At 33.3% G+C, this 27,497-nt stretch overlaps 4 protein-coding genes across 8 annotated transcripts; all 4 read left to right on the top strand.

The window, feature by feature from the left end:
• The first annotated feature begins 1 nt into the window (after position 1).
• Positions 2–3,084, top strand: LOC142626930 (pentatricopeptide repeat-containing protein At3g24000, mitochondrial). The gene is made up of 3 exons (XM_075800659.1): positions 2–74; positions 547–2,784; positions 2,912–3,084. The coding sequence occupies exon 2, from the start codon at positions 550–552 to the stop codon at positions 2,572–2,574; it is 2,025 nt and encodes a 674-aa protein (XP_075656774.1). The 5' UTR covers positions 2–74; positions 547–549; the 3' UTR covers positions 2,575–2,784; positions 2,912–3,084.
• On the top strand, positions 51–4,781 carry LOC142626931 (anaphase-promoting complex subunit 11). The gene is made up of 4 exons (XM_075800660.1): positions 51–74; positions 2,912–2,939; positions 3,328–3,446; positions 4,266–4,781. Exons 3-4 carry the CDS (start codon positions 3,389–3,391, stop codon positions 4,379–4,381), a joined length of 174 nt encoding a protein of 57 aa, XP_075656775.1. The 5' UTR covers positions 51–74; positions 2,912–2,939; positions 3,328–3,388; the 3' UTR covers positions 4,382–4,781.
• Positions 4,782–8,320: 3,539 nt separating this feature from the next.
• Positions 8,321–11,825, top strand: LOC142627167 (polyubiquitin). The gene is made up of 2 exons (XM_075800968.1): positions 8,321–8,459; positions 10,218–11,825. The coding sequence occupies exon 2, from the start codon at positions 10,218–10,220 to the stop codon at positions 11,592–11,594; it is 1,377 nt and encodes a 458-aa protein (XP_075657083.1). The 5' UTR covers positions 8,321–8,459; the 3' UTR covers positions 11,595–11,825.
• A 7,445-nt stretch (positions 11,826–19,270) lies between these two features.
• On the top strand, positions 19,271–26,607 carry LOC142627193 (uncharacterized). 5 transcript variants are annotated; one of them, XM_075800998.1, is made up of 12 exons: positions 19,271–19,428; positions 19,762–19,860; positions 20,729–20,881; positions 20,968–21,092; positions 21,351–21,472; positions 21,581–21,663; positions 22,642–22,794; positions 23,522–23,650; positions 24,364–24,546; positions 24,976–25,070; positions 25,169–25,266; positions 26,324–26,607. In XM_075800998.1, the coding sequence occupies exons 1-12, from the start codon at positions 19,387–19,389 to the stop codon at positions 26,425–26,427; spliced, it is 1,386 nt and encodes a 461-aa protein (XP_075657113.1). In that variant the 5' UTR covers positions 19,271–19,386; the 3' UTR covers positions 26,428–26,607. The 5 variants fall into 5 exon arrangements, with proteins under 5 accessions (XP_075657113.1, XP_075657112.1, XP_075657116.1 ...); XM_075800997.1 differs by having other exon boundaries at positions 23,507–23,650; XM_075800999.1 differs by having other exon boundaries at positions 19,300–19,428; positions 19,792–19,860; positions 23,507–23,650.
• Positions 26,608–27,497: the final 890 nt, after the last annotated feature.

Genomic DNA, 27,497 nt, shown 5'->3' with positions numbered 1-27,497 from the left:
ACCTCACTCCGCTCCTTTCATCTAAAAAAAAAAAAACTCTTTCTGGGGTTTCACTATTTTGCCTTTTCGCCAAGGTAAAAAAACCTCTCTGCTACAAAATCTTTGAAAGCTTTACCCTTTATTTTTTACTCTGTTTCTCTGTTGGATTCCTGTACTTTTATGTAGTTTCAAACTTTATATCACATTGTGTTCAATTTTTAGATTGTACCCTTTTTTTATATATTGGAATCATTGTCTAATTCTCAGTTTATTTATAATAAATGGGGTTTTTGTGTGTATAGTTTTTGTTTGAATATTGTTTGGTTAGTGAGAAAAAAAGAAGAAGTAGGCAAATGAAAAATGAATATAAAGGTGGGATTTTTAAGTGTTCTGTTTGTTTTAGTTTCTTAAACTAAAGAACCCACGTCCTGGATTATTGTAACTTGTATGGTTTCAAATTGCCATCCCGTAATTCTATGATTTTAAGGTAAATTGAAATAAGACCCTAATACTATTTTTCTTTTTTCTTTTTTTCTATTGTTTTTGTTTGATGCCTACCTAGCTCAGATCATGAACAAGCATATAGTTATATTGTGTACTAGTAAATCTACCTTGTACAATGCAATTTTACATGGTAAAAGCTGTTTTGGAATTCCAAACAAAACGTCAATATCTACGCGGTTTGGGTCATATGCAACTCTAGCTAGCTTCACTGATTTCGAGGCCTCAGAGGGCGAAGAAGAAGATTGTTGTGGCTCTAGTTCTTGCATTATACAAGACAAGGACCTTCTCCGCAGGAGCCAGATCCGTAATTCCCCTACGGGGCTTCATGTACTTGATTTAATTGATCGTGGATCATTGGAAGCCAATCGTGCTCTATACAATAATTTGATAAAGAAATGCACCCATTTTGGGAAGGTTAAAGAAGGAAGAGCTGTGCACTCCCACATTGTACATTCCCAGTTCAAGGATGACCTTGTTATTCATAACACCATTCTCAACATGTATGCCAAGTGTGGTGCTTTGGATGATGCTCGTAAACTGTTTGACGAAATGCCTAGTAAAGATATGGTCACTTGGACTGCCTTGATTTCTGGCTATTCTCAGAATGATCGTGCTGAGGATGCACTTGTTTTGTTTCCTCAGATGCTTCACTTTGGTTTGCAACCAAATCAATTCACTTTGTCTAGCTTGTTAAAGGCTTCTGGGGCCAGGCCTAATGATAAACATGGTCAACAAGTTCATGCCTTTTGTTTAAAGTATGGTTATGATTCCAATGTTTATGTGGGGAGTTCTCTTGTGGACATGTATGCTAGATTTAATCTAATAAATGAAGCCCGAGTAGTCTTTGATGGGTTGGTAAGCAAGAATGAGGTATCGTGGAATGCTTTGATTGCTGGGCATGCTAGGAAGGGTGAAGGAGAGCATGCTTTAAGTATGTTTCGGGCGATGCAGAGAGCAGATTTTAAACCAACTCATTTCACCTATTCCAGTGTGTTTAGCGTTTGTGCAAGCACTGGATCTCTAGAGCAAGGCAAATGGATTCATGCACATGTGATAAAATCAGGGGGTAAGCTTGTTTCTTTTGTAGGAAACACTCTTCTTTACATGTATGCAAAATCAGGAAGCATTGAGGATGCAAAAAAGGTGTTTGATAGATTGGTGAAACAAGAGTTGGTTTCTTGGAATTCAATGCTCACTGGATATGCACAACATGGGCTCGGGAAGGAAAGTGTGCAATGGTTTGAAGAAATGCTAAGGATAGGAATTGAACCTAATCACGTAACCTTCCTTAGTGTTCTTTCTGCTTGTAGCCATGCCGGGCTTTTAGATGAAGGACTATATTATTTTGAATTGATGAAGAAGCACATGATTGAACCGCAAGTTTCACATTACGTGACAATTGTTGATCTTCTTGGTCGAGCTGGTCTTCTTGATCGAGCCTTGAAATTCATAAGAGAAATGCCTATTGAACCCACAGCAGCAGTTTGGAAAGCCTTACTTGGTGCTTGTAGGATGCATAAGAATATGGAGTTAGGTGCTTATGCTGCTGAACATGTTTTTGAGCTTGATCCATATGATTCAGGGCCCCATGTGTTGCTCTCTAATATCTATGCCTCTGCTGGAAGATGGGGTGATGTTGCGAAAGTGAGAAGGATGATGAAAGAGAGTGGGGTGAAGAAGGAGCCTGCTTGTAGTTGGGTGGAGATTGAGAATGCAGTCCATTTGTTTGTGGCAAATGATGATGCCCACCCGCAAAGAGAGGATATCTATAGGAAATGGGAAGAGATCAGTGGAAAGATCAAGGAGATTGGATATGTCCCAGACACTAGCCATGTGCTTTTGTTTGTGGATCAGCACGAGAGGGAAGTAAAGTTGCAGTACCATAGTGAGAAGCTTGCTCTTGCATTTGCCCTTCTCAAAACTCCTCCAGGTTCTCCTATACGAATCAAGAAAAACATTAGAGTTTGTGGTGATTGTCATTCAGCAATCAAGTTTGTGTCGAAGTTGGTGGACAGAGAAATCATTGTGAGAGATACCAATCGGTTCCATCATTTCCATGATGGTTCATGTTCTTGCAGGGACTACTGGTAGTGCTTGCTACCCAATCATCTATGAAAATGATTGTGTAAAGGAAGCCTCCTAAGTTTAACAGGCTATTTCCCAGTTGAAAGTGGAGTTATGCCAGCATCTGAAGTACTAAAGCATCCCTGGTTCTAACATCTTCTCTAATCATTCAATGAAGGCTCTCCTTTCTTTTGATTTGACCATCATGAATCCTAGTATTCCTCTGCCACATATGTGGTAGATACTTTTCATATCTTTTTTTTTTTTTTTTGAGAGGGTTTTATGTATTTTTAAAGTGTTTGGCTGTATGCAATTATATTGTTCATAGTAACTGTTCTGAAAAAATTGGTTTCTGGATTTGCAGGAGAGGAGGATGAAAGTCAAGCTCTTACGTATCCTTGCCATGATATTGTGCCTTTTCCTCTTATAAATTGATTTTGTTCTTAAGTTAGTTGTAAATTCTTTTTTGGGCCATTTATGGAAACAGTTTTTCCTTGATTCAATTCTCTTTGTGAATATTTGCTGGGCTTTCAAACAGAGTATGTTCCCTTTATCTCTTGTTTATCTTTTATTTTCACTGATGAACTTATAATTAGTCATGTGATATATGACCTTTATGTGTATATGTGATTAGTGTACTTTAAAATTTCCATTGGATGAAGATTTATTTTTTATCAAGACATTCTCATGATTGGAACTCCTTAGCACATATAGTACTGTAGATATTGTTTATAATGTGTTTCTGCGGAGCCATAATTTTTTCCCTTGTGTTAATAATAGGTGGCATGGTGTTGCTTCATGGACTTGGGATGCCCAGGATGAAACATGTGGCATCTGTAGGATGGCATTTGATGGTTGTTGTCCTGATTGTAAGCTTCCTGGGGATGATTGCCCATTAAGTAAGTCAGATACATTATCTTTGATGCAATTTCAGTTTGTTTACATGTTTTGCCATTTTGTCTTCTGTTTTTTAATTTCCTAACTTAAAGAATTCCTCAAATGAGGCTCTCTCTCTCTCTCCAAGTAAAATCAGTGTATACTTTCAACATGTCAACCTTTTATTTTTTTCCTCTTTTATGGCATGCCCTTAATGTAGCTTAAATCCTATGCTGATTGCTGCAATGCCTTATTTTTTTAACTATTGTTCTGGGATGTTTGACCAGTACAAGAGCAGTGCTACTGTTGTGTACTAAAAGAGAGGGAGGAACAAAGGTAGGGGGAGAAAGAAAGAAAGAAAAAAAAGCGTAGCTGACAGTATTAATTGAATCATTTTGAATTGCATCTAAGGGATGAGACAATTGCATATAGAAATTGGCATCTTCTTATATGTATATACTAGCCATGTGATTGTAGTATCTTTGTTTATTTAGATTTGTACATATTGTAGTTTAAAAAAGCATTTTACACTGAGGTTGTTTCTTTCCATGCCTTTTCTCCACATGCTTTTGTTGCTGGATCTCCAAAATGTCATCTCAGAAAGTTAAATCTTATACTCCTCTTCCCAACAGTTTATGGTATCTTTAACATTCAGTGCCCCAAACACAACACCCCCCCCCCCTCCCCATAAAAGCAAAAAAAAAAAAGGTTGTGTACCTTTTTGAATAAATTCTTGTTGCCGATCACAATTAAAAAGAAGAAGAAAGAATTGACTTCTACCTTCGGTAGTAGTTTGTGAAATTTTATGAGAGTAAGTAATGATGTTTAGTATTATCTTGCAGTTTGGGGTGCATGCAACCATGCGTTCCATCTTCATTGCATCTTGAAATGGGTGAATTCACAGACCTCACAAGCACATTGCCCAATGTGCCGTAGGGAATGGCAGTTCAAAGAATGAGAGAAAAATAAATGAATTCCAAGTTAAATGAATGAATACCAGATCTTCTCCCTCTCTCTCCCTCTCTGTGTGTGTGTGTGTGTTTGCATGCTTGCTACTCTTCATGGACCTCTCAAGAACATTGCCCCATCTAGTGTTGAAGCTTCTCTTGTGCAGCCTCCAATACTACAAGGCAATTTCATTAAGGGATGCCACTTGTAGCAACCTGTTAAAAAGGTGGACTTGGCTTATATAATTTTGTGGCTAATCCTACATTACTACTAGAAGTATGGTTACTGTGGATTATCTATTTGTTTAATGCAGATATGTCAATCAAATGAATTTCTTGTACTAGAAGCTGTTGTGGTTTGCTTAGTAACAGCCCAATTATCTAGAAGTAAAAACTATTTGCTTGGTTTTATCCCTTTTTTCTCCCTTTTGTCTTCATTAATTTTGTTGTAGGATTTGATATTTGTCTGTCTAATATGATACCTGTTCCTTTAACAAACCAGACTTTATTAATTTCTCATAGAAACTAATTTTTAATTTTATTTTGTCAAATTTGATAGAAATTATATTTGCTTAATGAGCTTCATTTGTATTGAAAGCAAAATAGGATTAGATTTATTTTCTTAAGAATAAGTATTTAAAGAGTTTAAAAGAAAAAGGGTCAAACTATCTTCTTCTTCTTCTTTTTTTATTTATTTATTTTTATTTTTTTATTTTAAAAGATGGAAATTCTACTCTAGTTTAATTTAACTGTATATATGTGTGAATCTCCTTTCTGGAGATTTGATCCCAACCCTTACCCCCAACACCTTATAAGCACTTATACTTGTGAAATAATCATCACACTAAGGGTGTGTGATGGTGGGTTAATCTATCTTGATACAAATAATAAAGAGTCACTTCGCATTGATGCGAGTCAAGTAGGTCAACAAGAAATTAATATATTTATTATTAGTTATGTTAAAGTATGTTGACCCATTTTGATATAATTCATGGGTAAAATATTATGTTGGTTCTTAAACCTTACTAAAAATTTGTTTTTATTTATAAACTTTAAAAAGTTCTTCTTTTTGTCCTTAAATTATTGAAAAGTTCATTTTTTATCCCCAAATTATTGAAAATGTTTTACCTTTTGTCCTTGAACTTTACCAAAGTTTGTTTTTCGTTTCTAAATTATTGAAAAATTTTCTTTTTCATCTCTATTTTTGTCCCTATACTATTAAAAATACTATTTACAAAGTTTGTAAAGAATAAGAACTTTTTAAAATTTAGTGATGAAAAACAAACTTTTGCTAATATTTAGGGACTAAATTCATTTATACCAAATATTAACCCACAAAAAGTGTCGTGTGGCCCGTGTTTGTTGGTCATGTCAAACATTGCCACCTCTACCAACGCTAAACAAATTAAGAAATTTTTTTGCCAAATTTAATTTATTGTTATTTAACTCTACTTTAGTTTGAATTATTACACAATAAATTATAATATATTGTCTTCTTAAAAATAATTTATAATATATTTTCTTGAAAAAAAAGTCCTATAGTTTTATACTTGTGTCAAATTGAACCCTATAATTCCTAATTGTCCTAATTTAAATCTACACATCTATCAGTGTGAGTATGACAATCAAAACCCTTAATTAAACCCTATACTTGTGTCAATCCCACTCTTAAATTTGGCACCAATACACATAAAAAAAATGACACATTTTTTTGAATTATAAAGACAACAATGTTGTTTTAGGTTGAATTCATTGAAAGATAAATAGAATGCCAAAGTTTTTTTTTTTTTTAAGAAGAATGGCAATGGTGAATTCAGTTTAAAAAAAATAGAATGACACATTTCCTTTTTCTTTACTTTGTTATTTGGTAAAGTTTCCCCTTTATTCTATGTGATGAAATAGTAGTGCTTCTCTTTGGAGTATATTGATGTTTGATTAACGAAGTGAAAAAAAGGGCTTTAATTATCAGATAGCGAAGTACAAGGTTTAAATTGACACAATAAAAAGCATAAGAGTTTATTTATCATAGATTTAAAATTATAGGGCATTGTTTTAGATTTTCCCCTCCTTACTTCTATCCAGGGTAAAGTAATAGTCATTTTCCTTGCCTTACCTTCTACAATAAGTTTAGAGTTATGACATTTTTGACAAAATATTTTCCTAATTACCAATGTGATAAGTTGTGATTAATAAATGATAAAATGATGTAAGTGGTGGGTTAAGACAAGAAACAATAAAAACATGTAAATTCAACACACGTGAAAAATTGTTATGTATTTAGCAATACTCTTGATTTTTTTTCCTTTATTGGTTGATTGTGAAAAATTGTTATGTATTCAGCAATACTCAATGATTTTTTTTAATTTTTTTTATTATTATTGGTTGATTGTTAATGGTAGTAAAAATAATAGTGGCTCCACTTCCATGTAAAAGTTGTCTCCGCTTTCCACTATTTAGAGTGTGCATGGGTTGGGTTAGAAGATTTTTTTCAATCTAACCCAACTTTGTCAAGTTTAGAATCTAACCTAACACAACCCATATGAATTGTATTGGGTCAGGTTCGATCAAATGTTTCATCACTTGTAAGAAAAATTGGGAGGGGGGTGGGGGGTTCATAAATTATTTAGCCCCTTTTTTAATAAAAAATTATTACAATTCACCTTAATATGCCTAAATGATATTCTAAATTTTTAATAGGATAAAATTTAGGGGAAGGGGGTTTTCATAAGCTATTTAGACCATTTTTTTTTTAATAAATTATTACAATTCACCTTAATATGCCTAAATGATATTCTAAATTTTTAATAGGATAAAATTTAGGGAGAGGGGGGTTATCATCAACTATTTAGACCATTTTTTTTAATAATAAATTATTACAATTCATCTTAACTTGCCTAAATGATATTCTAAATTTTTAATAAGATAAAATTTAGGAGGAGGGTTTTCATCAACTATTTAGACCATTTTTTTTTATATAATACATTATTACAATTCACCTTAATATGCCTAAATGATATTCTAAATTTTTAATAGGATAAAATTTAGGAGGGGGGGGGGGGGGAGGTTTCATCAACTATTTAGACCAATTTTTTTATAATAAATTATTACAATTCACCTAATAGGCCTAATCGATATTCTAACTTTTTTATAAGTTAAAATTTACACCAAAACCATATATAACTTAAACCCAATATATATTTTAGGTTGGATTAGATGGGTTATAAAAAAAAAAACTATTAATCTGAATCCAACCTAGCCCAAGACTAAAAAATAAAAAATCAAACCTAACCTAACCCTAACCCACCATCTGATCCATGCCTTAGTATGGTTTTGTTAGGTTGGTGGATTGGATACACACAATAATAAATAGGAGTTAATCTTAAAATTCTTAGCCAATTTGCTAATTTGCTATAGGCAAGGCGGTAAATTTCCAAATCATCAATCTACAAAAATAGCGGGTTGGTTGAAAATTTAGGCTAATAAGATAAGATTGGATTGGGTCTAGTGCTCTGTTTGTTTCAATAATGATGTTTTCTAGAAAATGAGTTATTTTTTAAAAAGTATTTTCTATAAAACTATTTCATTTTTTAATGTTTGGTAGCAATTTTAAATAAGTTGAAAAATAATCTCTTAACTTCTCTTATTTAGTTTGCTATGAGATAGAGTTGTTTTCTAAAAAAATTTAATGGAAAACAATATCTAAAAATAAGCCATACTTTTTATATTGACCAAAAATAATTATTTATTTATTTATTATTTTTTATACTACCAAACATTAAAAAATAAGAAAAACTATCTCTACACAAGGTTTTCATTGAAACCAAAGGAGCTTAAATAGTCAAAAAAAAAAAAAAAAAAAAAAATCAACTTGCCATTCAAACCCCAATCCACCACCACTCATATAATAGTATTTCTTTTACCTATAAATAGCCAATGCCACCCCATCAGTTACTCACTTATAATAGCTCCTTCTCTCTCAACTCTCTCTCTCTCTCTCTCTCTTTCTCTTCGCCAGAACTCAGCTAGGGTTTTCAATTTCCTCTCTCAGCTCTTCTTCGGAATTCGTTTCTCGCTTCTCTGATCTTCAAGGTAACTCTCTCTCTCTCTCTCTCTCAAAGCTATTTTCGTTCTTTCAATTGCTCTGATGCTTGATCGGAATTTCTGTAATTCTATGTGTTTTTTGTGTGAAACTTGTTTATTTAGGGTTAATCTCACGCCTCTATGTGGTCCGATGATATTTTCGTTTGAATTTTGGTGATTTACTGTTTGTTTGCTCTGATTTTCGATCGGATCTGCCTTATTTCTATGTATTTTTTAGGGTTAAGATCGCGCCTTTTATGGATTGATGATGTCTATGTTGGTTTCTTGTATGAATTTCGGTGATTCACTCTTTGATTGCTCTGATTTTGGATTGGATTCGCGTATTTTTTATGTGATTTTAGGGTTTGTATCATTCTTTTTATGGTTTGATGAGCTTTTCGTTTGGCTTCTGTGGTCTTTTTGTATGACTTTGATGATGTACTGTATGGTTATATGTTCTATTTGATTGCTCTGATTTTCTGTTGGATTTGCGTATTTCTATGTACTTTTGGAGGGTTAAGATTACGCTTTTACGTCTTGATTGCTCCAATTTTCAAGCGGATTTGGGTAATTTTAAGATGCTTCATTCACTGGTTATTGTGGATTTACCCATTCCCTCATGACTCGTTCCCTTGAAGCAACATTGATCGTGTTGATTTTTCGTAAAGCTATCTCTCAAAACGCCTCTTTTTGCTTTGGGAGAACACTGATGCAACTATATTTATTTTCAATATTTATATCAAATACAAATGATTTTACTTATAAAAAAAATTTGTGTGATTTTAAAGATTATATCTTTTTGTGTGGGTTCTGAACTTCATGATATACTGCTTGATGGCTCTGGTTTTTCATTGGGTTAGTGTAATTCTATGTCATTCTTGTGTTCCGCTCATATTTTTATAGGTAGATAATTCTTTCACTGTTTTTACTGCATATGTGCTCTGATTCTCTCAATTAGATTTTGTATATTATTTGATTGTGGGCTTTTAGTCCATGCTTGTACATTACCTGTTCATTTGGTTTCTGTGTTATTTTGTATGAATTCCAAGATTTACTGTATGATGGCTCTAATTTTCAATCAGATTTGCCTAATTTTATGTGTTTTTAGAGTTTGGATGACAGTTTTTAATAATCTCTTTGTTTGTATTTTTTTTTTCTATGAATTAAATAATTTACTGATCAATTGCTCTGATTTTCTGTCGTACTTAAAATTCCAGAATGATCCAGAAAACTAAGTAATGAAGAAAGTTCTTACCCCTAATCAACAAATAACTTGAGGTTTAGGCTAGTGTATTTATCTTCCCACTAAATTTTTCTTGTGGGTTAAATAATGTTTTTTGCCCCCAAAGGTCTAATTCTTTGCTAGGTAAATATTACCAATTAATTTGAGTATTTTGACTGTCTTGAATTTTTTGGTGGTGAAGTTTGATTATTGATATGGTGCCATGAATTATTCAGTTGTTTTTGTTAACTCAATTGATGAATTGTTTTGTTTCAATAAATTTTTTTATACAGTTGATTCATTTATGACCTGCAGTGGACATTCATTATGTTAATTTAGTCATTAGCTTCTGGCTGTGTTAGTATCTTATGAGATTTCTTGCTTTTTTTAAAAAAAAATGTTTGAGCTTGTCAATGTGTATATATACAAGTTTTATAGGATTTCAAATTTTTTGGTCACCTGTTATTATATTCTTTATGTTGGTTTATTTATTTATTTTTTTCTAGTTGATTCTGATGGTTCTTTGTATGTGTAATTATCTGCAGATGCAGATCTTTGTTAAAACTCTCACTGGAAAGACCATAACTCTCGAGGTCGAGAGCTCTGATACAATCGATAATGTCAAAGCAAAAATACAGGACAAGGAGGGAATCCCACCAGACCAGCAGAGGCTGATCTTTGCAGGCAAACAGTTGGAGGATGGTCGTACTTTGGCTGATTACAACATCCAGAAAGAATCCACCCTCCACTTGGTTCTTCGTTTGAGAGGTGGGATGCAGATTTTTGTCAAGACACTCACCGGAAAGACCATTACTCTTGAAGTTGAGAGTTCTGATACAATAGATAATGTGAAGGCTAAAATTCAGGACAAAGAAGGAATTCCCCCAGATCAGCAGAGGCTGATTTTCGCTGGAAAGCAGCTTGAGGATGGCCGAACTTTGGCCGATTACAACATTCAGAAGGAATCTACACTCCACCTTGTTCTCCGCCTCAGGGGTGGTATGCAGATCTTCGTTAAAACTCTTACAGGAAAGACGATCACTTTGGAAGTTGAAAGCTCGGACACAATTGATAATGTCAAAGCGAAGATACAAGACAAGGAGGGTATCCCTCCAGATCAGCAGAGGCTGATCTTTGCTGGAAAGCAGCTTGAGGATGGTCGGACATTGGCCGACTACAACATTCAGAAAGAGTCCACCTTGCATTTGGTCCTCCGCCTCCGTGGTGGAATGCAAATCTTTGTAAAGACCCTTACTGGCAAGACCATCACCCTTGAGGTCGAGAGCTCTGATACAATTGACAATGTTAAGGCAAAAATTCAGGATAAAGAAGGTATTCCACCAGACCAACAGAGGCTGATATTCGCTGGAAAACAGCTTGAGGATGGCAGGACTTTGGCTGACTATAACATCCAGAAAGAGTCTACTCTTCATTTGGTTCTCAGGCTTCGTGGAGGAATGCAGATTTTTGTCAAGACTCTGACTGGAAAGACCATCACCCTTGAGGTGGAGAGCTCTGATACCATAGATAATGTTAAAGCAAAGATTCAAGATAAGGAAGGGATTCCTCCGGATCAGCAGAGGCTCATCTTTGCTGGAAAACAACTTGAGGATGGCCGCACTCTGGCTGATTACAATATTCAGAAGGAATCAACACTCCATCTTGTTCTCCGTCTTCGTGGTGGTATGCAGATCTTTGTGAAGACACTGACGGGCAAGACAATCACACTTGAGGTGGAGAGTTCTGATACCATCGACAATGTGAAGGCAAAGATTCAGGACAAGGAGGGGATCCCACCTGATCAGCAGAGGCTCATCTTTGCGGGAAAGCAGCTTGAGGATGGTCGAACACTTGCAGACTACAATATCCAGAAAGAGAGCACCCTGCATCTTGTTCTCCGCCTCCGTGGTGGTAATGTTTAGTTGGTTCAACGTTGGTACAATCAAGTCGGGTTTCATTCTGAAGATTTAATAAACAGTGTTTATATTCTGTATGCTTATCAGTTTGATGTTTGGGGATGATAAACCCTTTAATTCTCTGGTTGGTTTTTTCATGGTTGTTTTGGTACTCCTGTCATGGTTTGAATTTTCTGCCAATGCTATTTGGTTATGAACAGTGTTTTCCATAAATAAATGTGCTGTATGATTTAGTCAGATTTGAGCTTGTGTTTTTATGATTTTCTCAAAGGAATATTGGTTGTTTCAATATTATTGTTCGAAATGTAACCTTCATTGCTTCCAGTTTCACGTTGTTAGTGGATTTAAGTTCTCAGATGTTGCTTTAGCTTCTTCAAGTTGTTCACCTTTTTGGTTTTTCAGTGGTAATGGTTTTGTAGGTTGCTCCATATTATGATTTAGATAGATGTCTAGTCGGTAGTCTTGCTTAGTTTCAGTTTCAAGAAATATTTTACTTAGCACTTCCACTGAGTCCTTGCTAGAAGAGTGTTTTGTTTTTATGCACATTCACTGGTTTAGAATTATATTATCCGCAAATGACGAAATGAAAATTTGGTAGTCATCTGGACCTAGCCCCATGAACAAGTACTTCTTTCTTGTTTCATTTTAGCAACCCCATTCACTTCTCTATTTATGCTTAATCATATTATAAAGATAATTTCATCCGAGGGAATAAATTGGACCTATACACAGGATCTCGTCTTTTGGCATACGTTAAAACGTGGAATGAATTTCATAATTGCAGTGAGATCCTTTATTAGTATCTTCCATGGATTGGGATTATAATTGCAGTGAGATCCTTCATTAGTATCTTCCATGGATTGGGATTATAAACTCAAGGAGTAACAGTGAAAGAACAAAATGAACATAACAAGCAAACAGAAGATATAATTGGCTTGGAGGCACAATTAAATGCTATCTTTAAACAATATTTGTCCTCATTTGAGAGTTGCAAATGGCTATTACAAATTTGGGACAGAATGAGAAGGTAGTTACCAAGTGAATATGAACTAATATTTATACCTAAAAAATCATTACCCTTCAATAGGTATCAATGGAGAGTTACAATGTTTCATAAAACGTCCACAAGGTGTTAAAACCTTATTAAGAAGTTCAGAACGGTTACAAGAAAATTTTGTAGAAAACAATTTTTTTTTTTTTTTCGAATAGGAATCGAGAGAGCCAAATTGTCTAGAAACAATTCCATCATCAATTCCATCGAACGAACAAGATTTTTGATCGACTGAAAAACTCTGACATTAATCTTCACTTATCATTTTATCCAAATGATATATTTTCTAACCTTCTAAATTATTACAACCTATTTGTGTATACTTATATATACAACATATTGAAAATAGATGCAAGTTAAAAGATTGAAATTTTAAGGACGAAAATGAAATTTATAAAGATAAAATTTAGCTTCAAATTGATTTAGAGGAATCCTTTTCAACTTACTATATGATGATTTTATTTATAAGACTATCTGTGTGTATTATTTTACTTAGAATAACTTTCATTTTGTAAAGCCATTTGTAAAGAACTCAAATAAAACTTCAAATTGGAAAATGAATATAGTTTAAAACTGATTTAGTTGAATTTTTTTCCTTTCAATTTATAATTAACAATTTTTTTTATTAAAAAAAAATCAATTAAAGTGAGTGGCAGGCTTGATTTGGGCTTGGTAGCCCCACTAAGAAATCAATACCATTCTCATTTTGGCAAGATTCAATAGGGGTGTCAATGTTCGACCTAACCTGCAAACACGACACGAACTCGACACGGGTTTTTTTGGATTAGGGTTGGGCCTTAATGGATTTGGGTTATAAACGGGTCGATCCGAAAGCGACAGGATAAGAAATGTATCATAAGCGGGTCAATCCGCGCAACCCGTAATAGACACGTTTGACACATCAATTTATTTGTGTCAACTCGAAATGACCCACTTAACACAACCCGTTTAACTTGTATAACAAATAATTATTCATCTTATTTTAGATTTATCAAATACCTTTTATATCCAACATATATTTTAAATTTAAAAAGAAAAGTAAGTAATTACAAAAATTTACAAGGATATGATTGAAAATTGAAATTTTACAAACCCTAGATCTCTAAACCCTACAAACCCTAAATCTCTAAACTTTCTTATAAATATCTTTTTTTTTTTTTTTTCTCTTCTTATGCCCAATTCTCAAACTCAAAGTGTCAACTCTCAAACCGGTTATTTCTCTCTCTCTCTCTCTCTCTCTCATGTGTTTATTTTTTCTGCATAATGCTTTTGTACAATAAACTTTGAACCCATGTGCCTTGTGTTTTTCTTGATTGCATGATATGGCCCAATTGTTTTTGTTGAACTATATTATTTTGGAGTGTAAATAACTTATTTCTAGATGAATGTTATATTTTTGTTAAATTATATTATTTTGAATGTGGGTTGAAGACTTGAAGTGTATGGACTCCTTTTAGGATGTAAAAAAAATTATTTCTAGATAGATGTTATATTAAATATTATGCAGGTTGAAATGGGTTGTGTTACATTCGTGTCAACCCAACACGACTCGTTTATTAAGCGTGTCAAAAGGGTTGGGTTAGGTCAACCCGCCTTATTAACAAGTCGGGTTAGGGTTGAAGGATCATGACACGATTATTAAATGGGTCGAGTTAGGGTTGAGCCATTTAGTAGAATACCCCTACCTTGACATGGCACGAACCCAATACGCTAACTTGAATTGACACTCCTAAGATTCAAAGTCCAAAAAGAGGAGCATGTTTCATTTTTGGCTAAAATATAAAACACTCTCTAAATTCAACCAAAATTTATTAGTTTCAAAATTATGAAAGCAGTTAATTAAAAAAGCAAAACTTAGATACAATTACTTAAGTTCTCCAATTAAATCATTCCATGTGTTTACTTTAACATACCCACATCAGCCCAACCAGAATTAAAACATCTTTTAACAGTGTCAAATCACCTTTAACGGCCAAACCCCTTATGCTTGATGCCTTGAATCTGAAGACTACGACAAACTCACCTCACGCCCACCAAGACTAGCCAACCCATGACCACCAAAACCCAGCTTCGTCACCATCTCATCTGATCACTCAAACCCAGCAACCCATGGCCACCCAAACAACCAAACGAATTTGTCATGGTCACTAGCTCTCTTGAGTTTAAGCTGACACCAAACTGATGTAGGGAATATGTTGAGCTGTGGAATCTGGTTTGGAATTGAATTAGGGAATGGTGAGCTGCTTAGAATAACTAATATGTGCATAGACATACCTCTACAAGAACACGCAGTTCCAAGAAAGCACACAAAAGACTAATTTCTTATTCAATCAACAAAACAAATTTCAATGATATTCAAGTCCTTATACTAACTGTTTGGTCCTTGCAGCCTTCTAGATCACTGCAAAGTGTCCAACTTCTTTCAAGTACAGCTTCTACTAATATAACTAACTGTTGTCCTCTGTTGTTGCTATTTAAATCATGACTGCCCTTGCTTGCAGCCATAAGCCATTCAAACTGAATTTAGAACAAATGAAAAAAAAATATCTTTAAGATGCTTCAGAATTTATGTGGACAAAGTATTTGCCTCTAATTAGCAATTGGCTTGTGTCACAATTTTGTCTCACAAAATTTTCACTTTCTACATTTTGTCCCCTAATGTTTTGACTACAATAAAACCCTAAACCCTATTTTGGGACAAAACTCTAATGTCTAATCAATTTGTTTTAGTGCAATCTTTTTAAAGTCAAAATGTTGCAATTGAAATTTGTGAATTAAGGGGTACAGAGGCCAACTATGGATGTAATTCTTAATTAGTGCACATAATCAAGGTTTAAACTTTCCTAAAAAAAATCGTAGAAGCAAACTTATTACAAATAATGATGTTAAAACTTTTATAGAAACAAAATAAAAATAATAAGTGTAAAAGTAGCAAAAAATTAATCATGAGGTTAAAACTCTCACCAAAAACAAAAACTTATTACATAAAATTAGAATATATGTATAAAAATATCACTTAAAAAATGCAAATGTGCACTCAGAATTCAAATTTGGAATTAAATTTCTTTTTTATATATTCAATATATATAATGTATGACAAATTTTATTAAGTTTTACAAGATCTTATAGGGAAGAAAAAGATTTAATTAAAACTTATAGTTAAAAAGTTAAACGAGAAATTCAAAAAAAAAATGTCCATTGTATTTTCCAAGCAAATACATACATATACATGTATGCATAAATTTACAAGTACGGGTGTATTGTCTGTATAAATATTTGTATGGATGTGTCTATATATAATTTCATATTATATTATAGTCCCTTGAGTAAAATATGTTGACTCTGCCCAGCTCACAATGATGTCAATGTATTGAAGAGTTTAAATTATTATGATATTTGTTAAAGAGAATTGTAACTCAATTGGTTGGTATATTCCTGGTGTGTCCAAAATATCCAAGGTTCAAATCTCTCGTACCTATTATAACTATCAAAATTACCAAAAAGAAATCAAGAACGAATTAAAAATACCAATTGAATAATGCTTCCATATGGTATAGTTCTCGAAAGGAAGAAAAGAAGTATGACCATTTTTCTCATAAGCAACAACACATCACCCCCACCTGATCAGAAAAGGTGAAATTGAAGAAACAAAATTTAGATTTGAAACAATATTTACATAAAATAATTATTGTTGCTTATATGTTTATAAATGTATGTTTAATATTTATATGTTTATAAAATATATTTAAGTTATTTTTCAAAAATAAAACAAAAGACTAAATTACAATGACCCTTAAAGTTTGTGTTATTTTCAACATATTCTCTTAAGTTTCAGATTTTTTTTTTTTTTTTTGGTTCATAAAGAATGATTTCATTTTCAAAATGCTCTTTTTGCATGTCTTCATGATTGATCTAGCCATTAAGTACCAACAAAACGACATCAATTCTTCTGTCTTGTTTCTCATCTCTTAATGGCCAAATTAGTCACAAACATTAAACAAGTGAATTCATTCTCCTACATAAGATGAAAAAAGAAGAAGCTAGTTTTGATTACCTTTTGTTTGATGGGAAAAATATAATGTGACTAGGGGGGTTTTAATATCATATTCAACATGGAGTAGCTTCAAAAGTTGATTTTTTTTTCTTTGCATTGCTATTTATATATTTACCAATTGTGGGAACCACTCCATCACCGTTGAATTGTGAGCTCTGAATATGGATCGACATTTCGAGTTTTCTTGAAACACAAGCTGCCTCAGAAAAGTTCTACGCTTGTGACTAATCTTGCCATTAAGAGAGGGGAAACACAACAAAAGAAATTATGTTGTTTTCTTGGTATGAAATGTCAAGGTCAACTGTGAAGATGGGAAAAATAACCATTTTGAAAATGAAATCAATCTGGTGAACCAAAATGAAAAATCTCAAAACTTAAGAGATCATGATTAAAATTACAAAAACTTTAAGGGTCAAAAGTGTAATTCAATTTTTTATTCAACCATAAAAATTTTTACTAGTTAAACTAACTGAAATCCACCTTTTAAAAAGATAAATTAAACATTTATATAAACATACAAATTATAAACATATGTTTAGAAACATATAAGCAACAATCTTTATTTTATGTAAATATTAATTCAATTCTAAATTTCGTTTCTTCAATTTCACATTTGCACTCTCCCTCCTTTAACACTGTTATTGATAGTTTTTTTTTTTTTTTTTTTGGTTTTGGGGAGGGGGGGGGGGGGGGTGGAAACGGTCCTTTCTTTGTCTTTCTTTTTTCTCTTTTCATGTTTTTTTTTTTATGTTTATCATGGAGTCTATTCTTCACGATTGGAACAAGTTTTCTCTCACAAAAAAAGAGGCTGAATATATCATGCTTGACAAAAACAATTTTCATTTAGAGTTTGTTCTTATAGCCAAGTTGTTAACTAGAAGGTTTCTAAATGTCGATGCTTTTGGTAGAACGCATAAACCTATAGAGAAGGCTCATTGGAATTTTAAGATTTGTGATGTAGGAAACCATTTTATTCTTATTGTCCTTGACATTGAGAATGATGCAGGGTGGGTTCTGATGAACGAACCATGGAGTTTTGATAACAAAGGGACTGGCAGTGAAAAGCCAAGAGTATAGTTCTTGTCTTCTCACTCCTCTCTTTAGTCTAGGTAAGAAATCTGTGATGTCAATTCAGGGTATGGAGGTGGATAACATTTGTGATATTCCCTCAAGGCCGACTACTATAGATGGTGTTCCTTTGGCTGCTCTGCTTAGCTCTAGTTTCGAAGTGGTCGTTCAAGTTGACCAAGAAAATTTGACTTTTGAGTCAATTTTGAAATACCAAATATGGGGAGAAACATTCCAATAGTTTCCACATATAGCAATTTTTCAAACTAGCCATTTGTTACCATTGTTCTTGATTTGGTTAATCCCAATATCCCTCAAAATATGTTTGATTCCCATATCAAACAAACTGATAAAGATTTAGCAAAGTTTGATTTTGTGGAGTTATCCAAAAAAGGTTGGGACTAATCTCACTATTTTATTCCATTCCATACTTAACACAATAGCAATATTTTAGGAGATGATAATGCTAATGATGCTTCCTTTGCCTCCTATGATCATTTGATTGAGGAGGTGAAATTTATTATTGATTCCTTTGTTGATTGTAATTTCTTTGATACTTGTATTGCTCATAACCTTACTAGACATGCTAATAGTTTTTTGGTGTGGATAAAAGATGTTCCTTCACATCTTAATGCTATATTTTTAGCCGACATAGCTACTCTTAATTGATAAAAGTTACAGCTTTCTTCTAAAAATTTCACATTTACTGATTTGCTCACATGAGGGGTGGTGTGTTATAGCTTATGAGAAAAAGTAGAGTTAATGAAACAAAATCTATATATATAAAAAAAAGGGTCTTACTTCTTTTCTTCCTTTCAAGAACTACACTAATCACATTATGGAAGCATTATTCAATCAGTATTTTTTTTTATCCTAATTGTTCTTTTACAAGAAATTATTAAGTTCACCAGGAGGAATACTGACATGGTCCTTCTTGACTTTCCAACTAATAAAATACCATTATTTATGTAAATGTGACATTACCTGATAATTTTATTTTTTTATTCCTTGTGCTAATTAGGAAATTCACTTATGAGAAATTATTAGGTCCACTAGGAGGACTATTGACATGGTCCTTCTGACCTTCCAACTAATAAAATACTGTTATTTATGCAAATGTGACATCATCTAATGATTTTTATTTTTTTATTCCTTATGCTAATTAGAAAACTCACATATGCATTTGCATAGATGACATCATCTCATTGGTCAGGAGGACCCACATTTGCAATCCTCCGAGTATAAATAATAATTTTTCCTCACTCGTATATTTGCATAAATAGCATCATTTCATTAGTTTGGAGGACCACATCCTCGTGCACCTAATAGTATCTCCACCCCCCCTCCCAACCAAATCCTAAACTACACTTTTTTGGAATGATTCCTAAATTACATTTCGACCATAGTTTTTTTTTTAAATCAAATATAGACCCTGAAACTTTCCCGAAATTGAATTTTTGATTCCAAAGATACAACTACGAAATTCAAAGAACAAAGTACAAACAAGTTCCTCCACTTCCAGAACCTTCGAAACAACAACAAAGCGACGTGTGCTCACTAGCTCCGAAACCACCTCTCTCTCTCTCTCTCTCTCTCTCTCTCTCTCTGATTCTTCTGAAACACCCATGTCTAGGAATCCCAGCAAGCATGGCCGTGATCAAGCTATGGTACACACTTTCACCTTTATTCACATCCAAACCTCACAAGTCTCTCTCTTTGTTTCCCTTTTAGGGTAAACTAATTTGAAAGTTTTAAACTTTGAAGTTTTTTTTGCTCTTTCAATATGGGAATCAGCTAATGCTTTGTGTTTTTATCTTTTGTAAAATGGGTTTTGAATTCTTTTTTTTTTCTTCTAAAAATGGGTTTTGAAAGTTTTCAACTTTGAAGGGGGAAGAAGCTAATGCGTGCTTAAATTATTGAATGGTAATTAAATTAAATTTTTTTTCCATAATGGGTATTCTAAGAGAGTGATGGATTGTCTAATGGTCTTGTTGGGCCAGGATTTCCAGGGGTTTTTGAATGACTTGCAGGATTGGGAGCTTTCTCTCAAGGACAAAGACAAGAAGATGAAGCCTCAAGCTCCTCAGAAGGAAAAATCGGTAACTATTCTGATTTCTCACTCAATTGAGTTTTTAATTTGTTTTTTCGCATAAAAATGTGTAAACAAGAACTGGGTACCAATAAATTTGCTGTTTTTTTCACTTAGAAGATGATCATTCAAGACAAAAGTGTGATTTTCTTACCTAGTTTATAGGTTTAATGTAGAATGGAAACTTTTCGTTGTGTTGCCAATTAGTTTTATCTCAAATTCCACCTCCTTCCCAAGGGTGAGGTGATCAATATATATATATATATATATATATATATATATATATATATATATATATATATATATATATATATATATATAATTTAAAGATGATCATTCAAGAGTAAAGTGCAACTTTCTTAATTAGTGTTTAGGTTTAGTGTAGAGTGGGAACTGTAGGGTGACAATGTTAAGGTTGTGATTTGTGGAGTATTAAGAGTTAAATTAGGTGTATGGATTTTTTATATTATTTTATTTTATTTTTATATATCTTATGTTCTTGGGAAGTTTATGGGTATATAATGAGAAATGGTTTATTTAGGTTGACAATGTGTCCTGTGTATCGTTGAAAATTTATTCTTCTACTTATCACAGATAAAATAAATTCTTGAAAAACTGTTGATAATGGTGTTTAAATGTAATGTGATTATTGGATTTTCTGTGTAAAGATAAAAAATTTAGACAACAAAGACAACTCTCTGGTGATTCTCAATTCTGTGGTAGATGCTGTAAATTTTAAGAATATGGAAAATGTAGTTGAATGGTCTAGGTTAAACTTTAATTTCTGTATTATATTATGACATACATGTGTTTGTGGATATATGTGTAGCTATATAGCAAAAATATCATGCGTAATTTTTTTATGGGAATTTTCATAGGTTTCTTCTCGGAACATTGGAAAAACTCCCTCAGTCGATTATTCTAGTAATTCAGGACAATTTGATTACATGAGGAACTATGGAGTTGATTCTACATCAACTAGCCTCATGACTGAAGAGAGTTTTCCTGATGCTGCTTCAGAGAAAGAACTGGTATGATTTATTCTCCTTTCAAAATAATTTTGATGATTCAGGAAGTTTAAATGATGTTAAGTATCAAATCTATTTCAATCTTTCAGGGCAATGAGTATTTTAAACAGAAGAAGTTTAAGGAAGCTATCGAATGCTATTCAAGAAGCATTGCCTTTTCACCAACAGCAGTGGCTTATGCAAATAGGGCGATGGCCTATCTCAAAATCAGAAGGCAAGTAATATGCAGAACACATTATTTTGCTTAACTAACATGTCAGGTTAACTTGCCTAAGGTGTTGATAAATCCATCTGTTTTTTTGTGTGTACATTATGTACATATTGAACTTTTTGTACCCTGAATGTGTTCATATGCCTATTATCTTGTGCTTTAAGTTGCTCTTATGCCTTAGTAATGCTCTTAATGGCCAAACCTTCATGAATCTTAACAAGTATGTTTCCTTCTCTTGTTTTTTATTTTCCTGTTCATTAGATTCCAAGAGGCTGAGGATGATTGTACAGAGGCCTTGAACTTAGATGATCGCTACATAAAAGCATACTCACGTCGAGCTACAGCTAGAAAAGAACTTGGGAAATATAAAGAATGCTTTGAGGGTATGCATCCATAACAATATATTATCATCAAGATTATGAAGTATATGTTTTCTTCTGATATATTTTTGTGTCTGATCTGGCTGATATAATGAATATAGTTACTTGCAGATGCTGAGTTTGCCCTGAGGTTGGAGCCTGACAACCAAGAAATTAAGAAGCAGTACACTGAGGCCAGATCATTGTATGACAAAGTAAGCATGCTGCCATCTATGCCCTATTGAGTTGCTTGTAGATCTCATAATCTTTATGCAATATGATGTGATGCACGATTTGAACTATGAGTTATAATTATATGATGTGACGATATTATCACACTGAGTCTGAGTCATTTTGCTAGATTGGACATTATGAATATGAGATAGGATTGTTTATAATCAGTATCCTGAAACCTGTTTAAATACTAAATGGCTTTTGTGTTTGTTTAGCTCAACAGGTCCTATGCTTCAACATTCTTGAGTTGTAATCTCTTCATGCATCCATTATCATTAAATATTGATGTGACAGTAAAAGATCACACTTTAAAATAGCAAATAATGTAGCAATAACAACATCACTAGTAGGGGACATAGTCAAGTCACAATTGAAATCTTAGTGGATTAAGTTTTTGAATGTCAGATTACAATCATTTGAGTTCATTTTTTATAACAAGAGGACAGTATTTTCATTTTCCAGGTGAGTGACCCTTAGTATAAAACTGATTTCACTGCAATTTTCCTTTTCACAACTTAAAATTGTTTTTATATTTATTGTAGAGCTCTTATAGACAGTTTTGCGTGCTTTTTTTGCAATTGCCAAACTGGCAGAGCAGCAGTGAAACAGCTCTTTAGTAATGAGCTAAAGTTGTACATGCTATGGAAATTCATATGTTGCCATGAATGTCTCAGATATTTTTAATGAGTTTTACAGTTGGATATATTGGGCAGTATAATGACTTTTGTTTGCAGAGTAGATGTTGATGGAATCTAGAGATGATAGTGAAAAGGGAAGTGGGATTAGAATTATTAATGAAAGTTGATGTTTTATCCTGCTCTCATGTTCTCTGAGCTGATGGTGTATAGTTTCCACTAAAATAGTATCCTCAGCTAGATAGTTAATTTCTTTTAGTTTTTGACTCCTTGGTTTTATGACATTCTATTATTGTTCTTAAAATAACTTAATTCATTTTCCAGGAGATTCTTCAGGTGTCTGGACCACCAAGAAGTTCTGGGCAAGGAATGCAGAAAGTAGTAAGTTCAGGGGGCAAGGTTAATGGACATAGTGTTCATCCAGGACCAAATAATATTCAAAAGTCAGGAGTGCCTGCCGTTCAAGATCACACCAAGGTATTAGCCATTAGAGCTTTACTCATCCTTTGGACTGCCATAACATGTGAATGAAAAGTTTCATTTAACAAGGCAAAATGGGAAGCCAGCACAACTTGATTGTTTCCTGCGTTTGATAGCACATTTATGTTCAAATTAATTGAAACTTACTCTGTGGAACACCATTAAGCACAGAATGGAATTATTTCAAGGTTATATAACTTTAAATCTAATATATTGCTGCCTCCTTGCTTGGCTTTTTGTTGGCTATCATAAAATAAATGTAACTTGGTATATTTATTATCTCTTGTTCTTGTCATAGCACTGTAGGTTAAGCTCCACATGTGATTGAAAGACATAAGGTAAACAAATGATTATTTCAGATGGAAACATTGCTTACGGATATGTAGACCATTGGAGTGATTCTTAACCCCCCCCCCCCCTCCCACAAACCAAAATAAAAAAGGAAACCCTAGGAAAAGAAGTTACAAAGCCTATCTGGCTTAAACTTAATTGTTTCTCTTATTTTATTCTATTTTTCTATCAAACAGATGGGACAATAATCAAAATAGGATTTGTTGGTCCTTGGATGTGTGTTTTGGTGTGTCTTTTATTTCTTATATATTTGATTTATAGCTTGATTTTCTTTTTCCGAAGAGTGCGTGACATTGTTTTGAAACATAATATTTGTAGTATAATCTCATTTTATGTCACTTTTAAACTACATTGACAGAACAATGTTGAACAGTTTCCTGGGAGGGCATCTGTGGAGGAAAGAGATAACAAAAGTGTGAATTCTGTTAGTAGAATAGAAGAACAAGAAGTTGATGGCTCTCGTCTAGTTGCTATTCAGAGTTCAAAAGTGAACAGCATTAAGGTTAATTATGAAATCCTTGCTCAAATATATGCTTCCTCACCACTTTTTAATTAGATGATCAACTTTGTGCGTCAGTTCTGCTTATTTTGGTCTTTGAGTGTGCAAGTTTTCTTATTCTGGTTAGACAATTTTCCTATTAATTAGAAAAGTGCTAAACGGTCTGAAAACGAAAACCACCTTGAGCATCTTTTTCCTTTTTTTTTTTTTTTTTGATAGGTAGATAGAATTGGGAGGAGGTGGGATTCGAACCACAAACATGGGGCATCATAAAAGATGCCATTACCATTGGACTGTCACTTAACACCCCCCCCCCCCTCTCTTTTCCTTATTTACTTCAGGGGTCTACCATCTCTTCCATTCTTGCATCATTGACAAAATCTAATTTGGAAACCACTTTAAAATTCTCATTACTTGAGACACTTTCTGATTTCTGGGTAGGATTTTTTTTTTATCATTATTGGTATTTCTGACTAGGATTTTTATTACTGGTTTGGAGGATTGGTCAGCTAAAGAGGCCATAATGTGTTACCATTTGCTCGTGAGTAGTGACAGTATTTAACTAATGTTAAACTACATTTCCTTTTAATCCTTGCCTCCCTGTCTGTTTCTCAGCCCACTTTCATTGCTTACTAGGCGGCATTAGCCCTCCTAAACTTGCTTTATTTTGGAAGATTAACTTTTAACCTGTTCTCTCTTTTATTTTCTTTTCTCAGAAAAATCACAGAACAGGAAAGCAAGAGCTGATGAAGTCAGTGCAAGAGCTTGCTTCTCAAGCAGCTTCTCGAGCCAAGGCTGAAGCTGCAAAAAACATCACACCACCAAAGTCGGCTTATCAATTTGAGGCCTCTTGGCGGGGACTCTCTGATGACTGTGCTCTACAGGCTCGTTTATTGAAAGTAAGCAACAGTGGTTTTTTGTAATTTTTAGTACTAGAGAGATTCATGTTTCTGTTATCACATTTAAATACACTAATAGCAATATAGATTGCTAAACATGAAAGATTGATATATATTTATAGGCATAGTCCCTTTCTATGGACATAATTGTTGGTTGATGTACACAATGCCTGATAGACCTAAACTTCCTCTTTGGATGGTCCCCAATAAGTAAACTAATTAATTGATTGTTAGCATATGCTGACCTGATCTTTTAATGCTAGAGACTATTCCAAGAGGTTTTCACATTCATACGTAGTAAAACAACCGGGAAATTTTCCTGGCCTGTTTGTCCGAGTTACAATACTCATGCTTTCTTTTATGTTATTTTTCCTGTTTCAGTTATTTTGATGATGTTGCCGCTAATAGTTGTTATTTTTGTTTTATTAGGCTGTATCTCCAACTGCATTGCCACAGATATTCAAAAATGCTTTGTCTGCTTCCCTACTAGTTGACATTATTAAATGTGTTGCCACCTTTTTCACGTAAGTATATATCTATGAATGTCTTTTTCGAGATTGTGTAATTTCTTGTGTGTGCTCTATATAGTGCTTAATGCCCTTGTGCTCTATACTTTTGGCAGTGAAGAAATGGATCTGGCTATCAGATACATAGAAAATTTAACCAATGTCTCAAGATTTGACTTGCTCATCATGTGCCTTTCATCTACAGATAGAGATGGTAATATAAATGAGCAAGCTTTTACACTTTGAAGAAATTTGGTGTGATTATGTGTCATTTATTTTATGTTTTTAGCATATCAAGTTTTATCCTACAGTGCTTTTTAGCTTTCATGTTATTTGAGTGCAAGTTGTCTTGTATAAAGGCATTGCAAGTTGTTAAGATTTTCATGTTATTTGAATGCAAATTTATAAAGGCATCTCAAGCCTCACTTCGAACTGGTGGAGTCACCATGGGGACATGGGTTTGGTTGAGTGCTTTTCATTGTGTTAGCCTGCATGGTTGGACCACCCCCAATGTATGGTAGAAACAGCAGGTACAAGAAACGAGTTGGTATTTCTGAAATTATGTCACTTCCAGGCTTCCAGCTAAGGGCCAAAGTCTATATCAATGTTTACAAATTATGCCATAGTCTAGGACTAACAAAAGCTTGCAGGATATATCTTATACCACGGATGGGTAATAATAAGTCACTGCCTCTGTTCATTAACGTTTAGGATACAAATTCCTCGAAAGCTTGAGCTCCTTTTTTTGCCCTGCATGCAAATAAGGAGAGAAGGGGAAAGGGGGTGGTCTTCTAAATTCGTCCAGTAAAAAAAAAATGATTCTGACCTTATTGAGAAGGCAAGAGTTACCATCCACTGGGTAAATTAGGAAATCTCAAAATCTGTTCATCTAGGGTGATGATCTTTGTTGAACTATGAATGCATAATTGTACACCTATTCTGGATCTAATTAGATATTTAGATGTATATGTGTTCTATGTGGAAATATAAATAGAATGGACACATATGGTGAGAAGTTAATATGGCTAAGAATCTCTGAGATTTTCATCGACAAGTGAGTCTGTGCAGCTAAAGTTTCTAAGGATATTAAGGCTATTGTGCTTAATAGGATAATCAGATACACATTGTTGGTTGGTTGTTCTCTACAAAATTATATTTCTTGTTGCAAAAGAGTGAAACTAAAAGTTAATTTCTGATTTGCATTTTGGTGTTTAAATTTCCCTTGGATTAAGTTTAGTTCTTTTGTTAATGCTGAATCATTTTCTGAACAGATCTCCACAAGATTTGGGATGAAGTATTTTGTAGCGAGGCAACGCCAATTGAGTATGCGGAGATGCTTGATAAACTTCGTTCAAGATACTGCCTCAACCGGTGACAGACATGTCTTAAAAGAGATCTTAGAGATGGTCTTTGTGCTATCACATTTTCATTTTTTGTCCTCAGCCATCATAATCCTAAACACTACTTAAATGTTGAAATGCTCCACCACTTTTTGGTCTACTTTGTGGACCTTTATAAAAACAATCCATGAAGGTCTGAAATATGTTCTTTGGCATCTGGTTTGTTTACATGATCCCTTCAGCTCACGGCTATGATCCAGCGTTCCAAGTTTGTGCATGTGTACATATATAGATGATTTCGATGACATATCAAGCCTTGATATTACAATCTCCATTATCTTATCCATTATTACAATAATTATCATTGGGATCCAAATTTTGAAAACATTGACTTTAAAAGCATATTCACTCAATCAATATGGTAGGAAATAAATTCTGTAATGCGGTATACTCTTTGAAAATAAAATTGTAACACTCTCTAGCGCCACGTTAAAGATCAGAGAAAAAGGCTATATATATATATTACAGCATTTAATAACTTGATATTAAATTTATATTTTGAAAATCATGTGGTTGAATTATATGATATATGTTCTTAAACAATTTTCATGTCAATCGAATGTTATTTAGTATTTGATTTATAAACTCATTTTTTATGTATTATTTTAAATTACAAAAATTTGAATTTGAACAATTGATTGATGAAATGACTAGATCTTTGATCATTTTGATATTTTGCAAATATGAAAAATATACAAAAACAATGTACTTTGAAGATGAATTTGTCAAAATTTGCATAAAATTAAAAAATGGTAAAATATTATTTTTGCTCTTAAACTACCACAAAAGTTCGTTTTTCGTCTCTAAACTGTCAAAAGTTTTATTTTTATCTCAAAATTTTGCAAAACGTTATAATTTTCGTCCCTTCGTTTATTTCTGGTAGTTTATGTTTTGTGTGGCCTGATGGAATGCTGATGCCTGATGTGGTACTTGACTTGGACTGAATTATTTTACTTTTAAAAAACATGGACACATGGCAAAGAATTATAGGCACATGTGGGAACATTTTTTCAAAAGCCCAAAATTACCCCTCAGACCAAAATCT

This window comes from Castanea sativa, chromosome 3 (genome assembly GCF_040712315.1).
Source record: "Castanea sativa cultivar Marrone di Chiusa Pesio chromosome 3, ASM4071231v1".
Lineage (NCBI taxonomy): Eukaryota > Viridiplantae > Streptophyta > Magnoliopsida > Fagales > Fagaceae > Castanea > Castanea sativa.
Note: the sequence above shows the minus strand (reverse complement) of the source record. Positions and strands in the feature narration are given on the sequence as shown.